This window comes from Apodemus sylvaticus, chromosome 2, assembly GCF_947179515.1.
Source record: "Apodemus sylvaticus chromosome 2, mApoSyl1.1, whole genome shotgun sequence".
Taxonomy (NCBI): Eukaryota; Metazoa; Chordata; class Mammalia; order Rodentia; family Muridae; genus Apodemus; species Apodemus sylvaticus.
Genome location: NC_067473.1, coordinates 158,891,007 through 158,903,409, shown reverse-complemented (window position 1 = coordinate 158,903,409; position 12,403 = coordinate 158,891,007). Strand labels below are relative to the sequence as shown.

At 36.2% G+C, this 12,403-nt stretch overlaps 1 protein-coding gene across 1 annotated transcript in view; it reads left to right on the top strand.

Annotated features, from left to right (window-relative positions):
• Positions 1-4,649: 4,649 nt before the first annotated feature.
• LOC127678104 (vomeronasal type-2 receptor 26-like) overlaps positions 4,650-12,403 on the top strand; it is a 33,996-nt gene continuing 26,242 nt past the window's right edge. The window contains exons 1-3 of the mRNA XM_052172907.1: positions 4,650-4,864; positions 6,023-6,320; positions 11,398-12,207. Of these exons, the coding sequence (XP_052028867.1) occupies positions 4,650-4,864; positions 6,023-6,320; positions 11,398-12,207 (1,323 nt within the window). The remainder of the gene's footprint in view (positions 4,865-6,022; positions 6,321-11,397; positions 12,208-12,403) is intronic.

Here is a 12,403-nt window from a genome sequence, read left to right as displayed (position 1 = left end):
CCATATCTGACTTCTCAGGGTGGGCCTGAGATTAAATACTTGTTGCAGGGAAGAATATCTGGTAATGGAAACTTATTGGCTAAGCTCTCTGGGCCTCTAGGTGCCTCTTTTGCATGGGGAACTCTATCTTGAGCCTACCTGACCATATGACACTTTCTTCTATGTGAGAACGATGTCACATGTTAAAAGCCAGGAGTCTGGCAAGGCTTGGGAGTCACCTAAGACTCAGGTATGGGCCCACTGAGTCTCCTAGTTGTGATCTGCTCTACCTAACCAAACTTCTGGCATGGGTTAATGTCCCACATGCTACCATAGTTTTAACCATTCTTTTAAATATTTGCTTATATTCTTTGAAATCGTTCTAATTGGGAGTAATTACTCTAGAATATTTTCATTGGTGATTCTTTAAACTACCTTTCTATTTTTCAGTCAGGCATTTACAATGTTCAGAAAGTTCAGAGAGTTCAGTTAAGAGTGAGATCTTCTTTTCCTACCTGGGAACTGTATTTAAGAATCCAAAGTCTACCCCTAGTTTCTCTCTGAAGTCAGCTACTGTCTCGTGTCAGTTCTACCCTAATCCCTGGTTCATAGTTTGTGGCATTAATTATGGGTGTCATCATGCCTGTGTTTCTCCACTGCTTCAACTCTCAACTTTCCCATTGTCCACAGCTTCTGCTCTGATTTGTAAATCACTATGAATCTGTGTGTCTATACCTGGGTCAATTTCTCTTTTCTCCTTGTGTCCACAATTTCTGCCGTGTCTTATAGAACTCCACAGTCCTATACGTACATCTCTGAGTCAGCCTCAGTTTCCTCCCTGGCTCTGCACTCAACTGTGAGTTGTAGACCTTCCCATACCTCTGAAGTACTCACACTTGATCTACTCATTATCCTCTGGGTCTGTTGCTTTCTCTATCAATTTCGAACTCATCATACATAGATGCCTTACTCTGGCTCAGTTTTTTTTCTCCTCCCTAGGTTTGTAACTACTGCCATTTGTTACTGAATCCCACAACTCTGACACCTCTTCCCTTTACCTTAGGTCAGCACCCTTTCCTTACTTGAGATCATGGCTTCTGCCTCATACTGTGGAGATGCCCTCACATGACTCATCTATCCTGCATCAGCTCTGAATTCTCTTTGCATTGTGGAGCACACTTACCTGAGTCTTTGCCCGAGATGGTCTCTGGTGAATTCCCAGTCATTATAACTTTTCCAAAATTATGTTCATTGTATCTTATAGATTATGGAAATTCCATGTTCTTTTCATCTAGCTATCTTTATTGTATTCCTTTTCATGTTCTGTACTCATTTAATTATTTATTTCAGCTTCCTATTGTTGTCCTTATTAATTTCTTGGGGTACACTTATAATCATTCCTTAGAATTACTGGTCTAAAATTTTGCCTAAGTCATTTTCACCCTACTGGTGCTTTTGCATTGGGATTTTCGCACCTGAATAGGGTGTTTTGGCCAACCTTCATCATCTAGTGGCAGTTTGCAATGATTTTCAGTGAGAGCTATAGAGCTGAAGAAAAAGGAAAGCCCTAGCATTAGGAAGGGAGATGAAACTATCCTTATTTGTAGATGGCTTTATCTCATATAAAAAAAAAAACCCTTAAGTTTCCACAAAAATGAGCAAACAAACAAAGAAACAAAGAAATAAAGCCTCTAAGATCTGATAACCCATTAAGTTCTTAAGTCAGCATGCATATCAGTACCTTGTCAGTTATAATCATATTTGAGAGAGAAGTGAGGAAAACAATTTTATTCACAATTGTCTCAAAATAAACATGCCAAAATTTTTGTTATAAAGGAACTAGAAGCAATAAAAATTTGTAGATATTGTGTTTTGTTTAATCAATTTATTAAATATTCTACATCAATTTTCTCATCCTTTTTCTCCTCCAAGTTTACTCCAAATAATACCTCTCTCCACTCCTCCTTCATTTTTTATTAGAAAAGGGCAGGCCCTTCATGGTTATTAACAAGCCATGTCATATGAAGTACAGTAAGAATAGATACCTTCTTTTTTACTAAGGCTACACAAGACAATTCAGTAGGGGGAAAGGGTCCTATTTGTAGGGAACAGAGTCTAAGACATCTCCTGCTCCCAGTGTTAGGAGTCCATCGATGATGAAGCTACACAAATGGAACATATGCAGAGAGCCTAGGTCAGTTCCATGCTGGTTGCTTAGTTATTTGTTCAGTTGTTGCCTATGGCTACTATGTTAGTTTATTCTGTGAGTTTTTCATTATGGTATTCTTGTTTCCTCAAACTTGCCACCTTTTCTTCCCATCTTCTGCAGGATTCACCAAGCTCCTTTTAGGCATTGAATGTGGATCTCTGCATGTGTTTCCATTAGTTGCAAGGTAAAACCTCTCCCATAACAACTTAGATGTACATCTATCTATCTATCTATCTATCTATCTATCTATCTATCTATCTATCTATCTATCTATCTATCTTTCTATCTATCTATCTATCTATCTATCTATCTATCTATCTATCTATCTATCTATCTATCTATCTTTATATATATCCATTTAATATATCCAGTAAAATACTAATAGGTGAAGGAAATTAATAAGACATTTCAAAACCTGAAAATGGATGTAAAAACAATAAAAAATCCTCACACTATAGAAGAATCCTTGAAATGAAAAATATTATAAGAAAACTGGAATTACCGATGCAATCATTACCAATAGAATTCAACAAACCGAAGAGAGAATCTGAAGTATAGAAGCTATGATTTAAAAAATTGGTACATTTTTCGAAGGAAATGGTGAACATAACATGTTTCTCACATAAAACTTCCAGGAAATCTGGGAAAGAATGAAAAAACAAAACCTAAGAATAACAGGAAGAGAACATATAAAGATTCACAGATAAAATGTCCCAAAAATATGTACAATAACATCATGGAAGAAAATTCAGCTTACCTAAAGAAAGAGTTGTGTAAAAAGGTAAAGAAGCTTACAGAACACTAAATAGCTTGAGCGAGAAATTAAAATCTCTCTATCACTTAATAATGAAAGTATTAAATATACAGAAGAAGCAATATTAAAAGCTACGAAGAAAAATGATCATGTAACATATAAATTCCAAACTATTAGAATTATACTTTTCATCTTTACAGAGACTCTAAAAGACAGAATGGCCTGAAAAATTGTCATTGAGACTTTAAGAGATGACAGATGGTAGTTAAGGCTCCTATATCCAGCATAACTTTCAATCACCATAAATGGAGAAAAGAAAATATTTCATGAGAAATCTAAAACTAAACATCCATCCACAAATCCATCCTTACACAGAATACAAGAACAAAAACTCTAATCCAAGGACATTAACTACATGCACAAAAATGCAGGAAATAAAACATTGCATGGTAGCAAAGCCCAAAAATCTTGAAAGTGCACACACACACACACACACACACACACACACAGAAACACACACCACAGGTGCAAACACACACCCCATACCCAAACCTACACACTATCACCACATATATCAAAACAAGAATTAACAATTGATCACCAAATGCACACACTATGTGGATGCCATTAAGTTCATGCTGACGGGATCCTGATATAGCTGCTTCCTGATAGTCTCTGCCAGAACCTGACATGTATGGAGGCAGATATAGCCATCCATTCAACTGATCACGGTGTCCCTAATGAAGGAGTTCGAGAAATGACTGACAGAGCTGAAGATGTTTGCAACCCCTTAGGAAGAACAATAAAAACCAAGCAGACTCCCCAGAGCTCTCAGGGACAAAACCATCCAGCAAAGAATACTCATGGAGGGACTCATTGCTCCAGCTGCATATATAGCAGATGATGACATTGTCTGGCATTAATGGGGGAAAAGGCCCTTGGTCCAATGAATGCTTGATTGCCCAGTGTAGGAGAATGACAGGTCAGTGAGGTGGGAGTAGGTAGGTGGGTGGAGTCTCACACTCATAGAAGTATGGGGTGAGGGGATAGGATAGGACAGATCTGGAGAGGAATCCGGGAAAGGGGATAATATTTGAAATGTAAATACATAAAATATCCAATAAAAATGGGAGTTGATATTTGACCCAATATAATAAACAGAAATAATATATTCTAATGTAACACTATTTCTTTTCCTTAAAGAAATACTCTAAAATGATATTGATGTTAAATAACTCAGAGTCTAATTCTTGCCTAACAAACACTGTGCCCTTTGATGCCTCCTTCAGATGACTCTTCATGACTTAATTTTGTTTCCACTGGTTATTCTCATCTCAGTGAGTGTAAACACCCCACAGATGTTTTAGTGGACTTCACACATTTTCTTAATTGTGTGTTTTCCTACTGAGAATCAGGATTTCCAGGTGCCAAGTGAGAGATTTCTGAGCCCTTGGAGACTCACAGTGACTCTGTGAATGGGATATAATGTAGGGCTATAATGGTATTAAGCAGATTGGACTCCAGGGAACTGAGGGAGTATTTGGATACTGGTGGCCCTGAACCAGGACAAAACAATGCTTCATAACCTTGATTCACATGGATCAACCAGACATCTTTTACCAGTTTATTCATGTGCTCCCAGGGATGAATAGTCAAAGATTCTCAACTGAACAGATATCTGAGTTTTATCTATTATTTATCAATGTAATGAAATTCTGCATTGCTTTCTCTCTCCTGATTGTCCTCATTGAATTCCAGGAACAAATTTCTTGTTTCTCCTTAAGTATACCTGCTTCTCCTGGCTACTATCAAGATGGGCATTTTGTTATTGGAGGACTCTTTTCCCTCAGAGTGACTGCTAGAGACAATAGAATTAAATTTGGCTTTAATGATGCAATGGCTATACCGGAAGCTGTTATTGTGTAAGTGTTTGACTTCTCTCTTAAAAAAAATAGAGTTTCAGGATTTCATACATATAAATGAGACATATTGATCTGACTGTACTCTGCTATTTCCCTTGCAATGTCTCCTGACTTCAATTTTATTCGTTCTCTCTCTCTGTCTCTCTTTCTTTCTCTCAGTGTCTCTCCAATTTTAACGTTTATATAGGCATGCCTGTACTGCAGGAGTATATGGCATTATCTAGAGTCTAGGCAAGCTACTAGACAAACCTCCTAATGAAACTGACTGTCCCTTCCCCAGTAGCCACCAAAGGCCAATAACTACTCAGCCATGACTCTGTGTCTCTCTCACCTACCCATGCTGAATTCTCTTAAATATGTAAGAAGTTTTTGAAAGCACTTTGCTGTCAAAACCAAGTTGTCTTTTTAGTTATTTAGTGTAGTGTATTGAGAAGATTTTAGTGTTCCTTTTAAATTCACACTTGACACTATTTTTTTCAGTTGCTATTTTTGATCAAGCACTGTATATTTTCCTGAGGTTTATCTTAATCTTTGAAGTCTGCATGAAAACTAAGTTTTAATATTTGCTATTTCCCACATGCTTTACACTTCCATTATATTTCTCAGACACAAATTGTACAATAAATATTGAAAAATGTACATTTGATAGTATGTGGTGGTGCAAAAGTTTAATCCCAAAACTTGAGAAGCAGAAGGAGTGGATATTTGTGAGCCTGAGTTTAACCTAGACTACATAAGGAGTTTAAATTAAACCTTGGTTGAATAAGCAAGATGCTGTCTCAAAAAAATTCAAAAACAAAATAATAGATTTAATAACAAGTTGTATTATGAATATTATTTTTAGCACAATTATATCCAAATTTTTAATATTGAGTAGACTGCCTGTTTCTTGGAATATCATGTACAATTTTTATATGAATTAAGTTCTTATAAATAAAAATTCAGAATTTGAGAGGTAGAATGAGAGGAGCTACATAGAGAAAAGAGAGAGAGGTAAAGAACGTAATTATATTTTATTTATTACATTAAATATATAAATTCATATAAATAATAATATTTTACAAATTAATATAAAAGAACACGTATTAATTAAAATAATTAATTAATATTAATTAATATAAAAGAACACAAAAATGATCTTTCCAATTTTTCTCCCAGGAATCTCACCAAAAATTATCAGCACATGTTGGCAATGTTTTTTGCTATAGAAAAAATCAACAAGGACCCAAATATTTTATTCAATATGTCCCTGGGATTCTATCTCTTCAATGTTGATTTTTTTGAAACAAAGGCCATGGAAAGTTCTATGGCTTTGCTCTCAGGAGAAAGTCCCCTAATTCCTAATTATGGCTGTAGGCCTGAGAAGACTGATAAGCTGGTTGCAGTCATAGGAGGCATTTCAACAGGAATATCAACTCAGATCTCCCGAGTTCTAAGTCTCTACAATGTCCCACAGGTACACAAAGCATCTTGCTTCCTAGGTTAAAGATAGTAATATAGTAATAAATGCTAGTTAATCAAGTTATAGATTATTGATGTGTATGGGACTGTTTAATTTACTATTTTGTTATAAATTTTAGCTCTGAAATATGATATTTTCTTAACATGAGATAATATTAGTAAAATAAATTTAATTTCAAAACTTTAAAATTGAAAAAAATACAAGTAAAAGTAATGACAACCTGTATTCTTACCACTCCAAGAAAATTTCTTTTTCTATTTACCCTTATTAATACTGTCTTTCTTTTGTATCCAGTGTTAGAGCATCACAAAGCATGAAGGCTATAATAATTCTATGCACATATGTACACAGTAACTACTATGAACATATTTCTGATTATTTTACTGTGGTATCAGCTCAGATTGCCACATAAGATTCTTTTATACTAAGAAGCATGGGTCTGACTTACTCTGGCTGGACATTGGACTGTTTGTAATTTTCTCCTGTTGATAGGAAAGTGTTTACGTTTGTCTTTGTTTAAAAATCTTTCTGTTGATTAGTAATTATTTCTTATAAACAATGCTAGATAGGTAGCATTTATAAGATAACTGAATCTTAATTAGTCATAAACTTGGAAAGGTTTACTTAGAAAGTTTGCAAATAACAGTGATCCAGAATTTAATGTTTCCTTCTATCCTCAGTGAAGTAACTTAAATCTTAGTAAAATAAATAAGGCTGCCATGCTGTTTCATTTTTATTATCAATTTTTACCTATTTGTTTATTTTTAGATACATTCTTACTACGCAAATTTGCCCAGTCTTGAACTTCCTTTGTAGCCCAAGATATCATTAGGGAGATCCTCGTGCCTTTGCTTGCCCATGGCTGGGATTTTAATCATACTCCATCATGCTTGAATAGACTTTTATTTTTATAAGATTTTTATGACTTATTTTTTAAAAATAATTGTCATTTTATTTATTTACATTTCAAATGTTTCCTCCTTTCTCAGTCTAACCTCCCCAAATCCTCCATCCCATCCCCCTTCCCCTTTGACTCTAAGAGGGTAATTCTGCAACCACCCACCCCCTCTGGCCTCACTCCTCTAGCATCCTACTTTACTGGGACAACAAGCCTCCACAGGACCAAGTGCCTCCCCTCCCTTTAGTGCCAGATAAAGCATTCATCTGATACATATGTAGTAGGAGCCATGGAACCGCCCATGTATATAACTGTGTCCATTGGATCTCTGAGGTGTCCACTTAGTTGACACTGTTCTTCATAAGGTGTTGCCATCCCTTTCAGCTCCTTCAGTACTTCCCTTAACTCTTCCACTGGAGTCCCCAAGTTCACTAGAAACAGTTGGCAGAGAGATTCCTCCTCTGTCTTCTCTAGGTGCTGGCAGAACCTCTCAGATGACAGCTGTACTAGGTTGAGGGTAGTTTAGAGATGCCATCCCTCTACTTGGGGCCCTGACTCTTTGGCTAATTCTAATTCAAAAGAATTATGTAGTTTTTGGCTAATATCTACTTATCACTGAGTATATACCTTTTGAGTATGGTCTCTTGGGTCTGGGTTACCTCAACCAGGGTGATATTGTGTAGTTCTGTCCATCTTCCTGTAAAATTCATGCTATCCTCCTTTTTAATAGTTGAAATTCAAATTTTTCTCTTTCACCTATGGCTAGCTGGCTGCCTCTTGCTACTGAAATTTACGCACATAGCCTAACACAAGTTAAATATACTCACAATGTCCTGAGACATTTTAATCATTTCTTTTAGTAATCCCCTCACACTTCTTAAGCATGAACTGTGGAGCTGGCAGTGCTGAATTGTAGACCATATTTTATTCATGTTTCTTTGGTTTTATCATGTGGGCATTTTTGTTAGCATTTTTCTGTGTAGAATAAGTACACCATTTCTAGTGTATGTAAATGAATCCCTAATATATGCAAATCACTCCAACTTTACCTGTGACAGATAATCCCTTCTTTCAATTTTTCCTCCATCCTAAGTACTGTATGTCTGTTCTCATCTAGTTCTGTGTGTTAGGTCCTCTGTAAGCTGAATCTTACATCTTTCTTTCTTGATTAATTTTCACATTTTCAGAGCCCATTTTTCAGGTGAAGAAAATTTACAAAGGTTGTTCTGTTGCGGGTTTTCATTTGACTTACCTGGATAGTAATTCTCAGCAGGTTTATTTAGTTATCTATTTTTACTTTCAGGTTTTTTCTCCACATTTTAAAATTTCTACACTTAATGCCTGTTTGCTAAGTTCTATTTAGATTCAGAATTGATTCTCTTTTTGCATGTAGCTGCTTATGTGAGCATTGTTTATGATTTTTTGTGAATATTGGTTATTCTATGCAACATATGTATCTTGTGCCATTTTTCTTATTCTCTTTGATTTCTAATACTGAGGAATTATGGCATCATGGAGGTTCCATAGTTGTTTGTTCTCTCTCTCTCTCTGAGTCTCCCTCTCCCCCTTTCTGTCTCTATCTAAGTGTCTGTTCCTCTCTCTCTTTTTCAGTGTGTTTGCCTATGTGTTTGTGTATGTGCGCATGAGTGTGTGCTTGTGTTTGACCATGTTCATGTATGTGTGTATGTGTGTGTGTTTGTATGTGTGTGTGTGTTTATATGTGTGCATGCTCATATGGGTATGCATGAGAGTATGTGTGTTTGTGTGGTATGTGTCTCATATATGATGTATTTCAGGACTGTGTAGGTAGGTATCCGGACAACTGACATTTTTCCTTCATCACTTTCTCCACTGTTGTTTGAAATCAGAGTACTGAATCAGAAGCTTGAGATTTTGAGCTGATTGTTCAGAAAGCTCTAGGGATTAACCTGTCTCCACCCTGCTATGTTAGGGTAAAAGCACACATAGCCATATCTGACTTGTTATGGGGATTCTGAAGATTCTACTGTAGGCCCTTCTGCTTGTAAAGTAAGCAGTGAGCCACCATTCAGCATCATGATTATATATACAATATGTGTTTGTGTGTGTGTGTTTGCATGTGTGTTTACATATATGTTTACATATCCTACAATGTAATGGATTTGTCATAAAATCTTCATACATGTATAGCATTATTCCTTGTTCTTCAGTCTCCTCAGCTCTGGCTTTGGCCTACTGGACTCTACAGTTATAATTTGATGTTGGGGTTAGCTTCTATACATCAAAACAGTGAACTAAATCTTCTTTCTATAAACTACGTGAGCCAAACCTCTTCTTACCTAACTATTCAGTCTCTTGCCATTGTGACCTTCCATTTTGACCCCTTCCTCTGAGTCAGCCTCATCCAGGCCTGTTCACTTTCCTGCAGACTCTGTGAGGTGCTGTCACTCCACATTCTCAGCCACCAGAGAATGTCAGTGTTAGATGATCAGTTCTCTCCTGAGAAGACAGTCTGCCACAGCCTTCTGAGTCATAGGGAGTGACAAAGTATAGCTCTTCAGTTTTTTCAACCCCTGTCCCTGAGGAACAGCATCTTCCTGAGAGTCACACCTGGATTGGGGCCCAATGTAACCTGGATTTGTCCTGTAAGCAGGACAACAGGTCTTTCCAGAAGAGACCCTTGCCTTTTTGAATGTCATTTGCCACACTTCAGACATACTTATTTTCAGACATATTTCTTTATAGTTATGGTTTAAAAGCAGTTTATTCAGATTTTTAGTTATATGTTAAGTTAACATATTTTACTGATTAAGAAAACATAATTCAAAATATGTTTTATTAATTAATTTGTTTCATGGGTTTCACAAACTCTTTATCTGAGTTTATTGATATAAAATTGTATTATCATGTGTTATCTATTTAAATTTCCTACTTTTGTGCATTTACTAAATATTGAATATTTCTTTATACTACTGTTTCCTTCCTCAAAGTATTCATGTTTTCTTCATTTTGTGATTTCTTGTTTTGTATTACTTTTTCTTCTCCCCATCCACCTATTTCTTCCAATTAATTAACATAGACATTGAGTGTCTGTATTCAATTATCATGATTTTGGAGCCAATAAGTGAAATGTTTACTAAACATCTAAACTCAGATGTCTGGGGAGTAGTCAGTTCTTAGAATGAGGTCATGAACTGTGGTTTAGAGCATGACTTAATGGGCATCTGATTTTAGGAGATTAATTTTTAGGGAATTTGTGTGGAAAGGAGACCAAGTTCCAGGCTGAGCCATGGACACCAGGATATTCTGATACCAGCAGTGAACATAGAGTTAGAAGTTTCAGTAAGTCACAGTGATCATGTTGGCCAATCCTTGGAAATATATTCCCAGACTAAAGAAAGAATCCTGGAACTCATAAAAGAGCACATATTTAGAAAAGGGCTTTTTTTTTTGATAGTATTAGATTAAGGCAAGTGAGTTATTTCATATAGCAGATTAGGTAATTAATGCTCTATCCTGCTCCTTATCCAAAAGGTGATGCTCTAAAGTCTATAGGAATGACAGTGTAGATAACTCAATTGAGGTTTTCTGGTAAAAAGGATAGCAACATGATTGGGTGATGAGGAGTTCCTGTTAGCAGAGACTTTATAACAATCACTGAGGTAGAAAGCCAGCCTCCTAACCTAAGCAAGCTTATTTTAAGATAGTTGACTATGGATTAAAACAGACAAAAGACTTAGAAACTTCAATAGTGGATTGTACAATGCTCCATAGATTCTGTATTATTTTTTGTTGTTGTTGTTTATTTGATTTTGGTATTTGTTTTTTTTTTTATTTGTAACACCAAGTAAAAGGCCTTTAGTGTTAATGTTTCTCCACTTCTATTATCAGGAAGATGAAAGTTTTGAAGTAGCAGATTTGCAAATGGTTGTGTTTGACTGGTATTATCTAAATGGAGATCAAGAGATAGACGCTCTGTGGCCTTTTTTCATATGTTCTGTAAAAGGACAAAGGCAAAGGTACATTTTGTGTGTGCTGTAAAGAGTAAGTGACATAAGTGACAAATTGGTATTACTTAGTAAATTTATTTAACTATTCAATTTATCCTGAGTGCATAAGCAGAAAAGGTAAACCAAATCACTTGAAAATAAATCTAATTGTCGTGATTTATATAGGAAATTTCTTTCTGTTCAGATCAGCTATGCTCCTTTTGACGTGAGTCTTGGGACCAGAGGCCAGCTCCAGTCTCCTTACCAGTTTCCTGTGTACACTGCAACTCTGTACCAGGGAATTATTCAACTGCTACTCTACTTCACTTGGGTCTGGGTTGGTCTGCTTGTTCCAGCTGATAGGAGGGGAGAACTCTTCATTAAAGAAATCACAGAGGAGATGATCAACCATGGAATTTGTGTTGCATTTGCAGAAAAGGGTCCAGTATTTCCTTCTTTTGGTGACATAGTCTGGTACCAATTATTAGTACGTCTCACATTGACACGTGTTGTCATTGCATTTGGTGACACTCATGATTTTCTGACACTTGTCTCTCTCATCATTTCCGGTGCTACATTTGGTAATATCTGGATCACAACTTCTGATTGGTATACTACACTATTGGCCTTTAATCAAAATTTAATTTATACATACTTTGTTGGAGCATTATCATTTTCAGTTCACAAGGATGAAATTCTGGGATTCAAGGATTTTCAAAGAAGTGTTCACCCTAAAAAATACCCTCATGATATCTTTATCCAGCGTGTGTGGTCGATTTTATTTGAATGTTCACATTTGTATGAGCATGGAGTAAGGAAACTAAGTCAATGTGAGCAAAATGTCAGCCTGAGCACAAGATCTCTGAATGTTTGGGATATGAATACCTCACCCTTGAGCTACAAAGTCCATGCAGCTGTGTATGCCATTGCCCAGGCACTTCATGAGGAGCTGTCACTCAGAGTGAATGGAGACTCATTGGATCAAGGTGGACTCCAGGCTCCTCTCCCATGGAAGGTAACAATAGCTATGTTAATGCTCTCCTAAAGTATTGGGCCCTTGGTTTTAATTTCTGCATATTGATTCATGATCTGTCATAGTTAGTGTTAGATCAACATTTCTTATGCTAGCATGCTTCTTTATGTTACTATCTCCTTCTCAAGTATACATGTTTATTCAGTAGCATAAACTATCATAAAGAAATAGTTAGAAA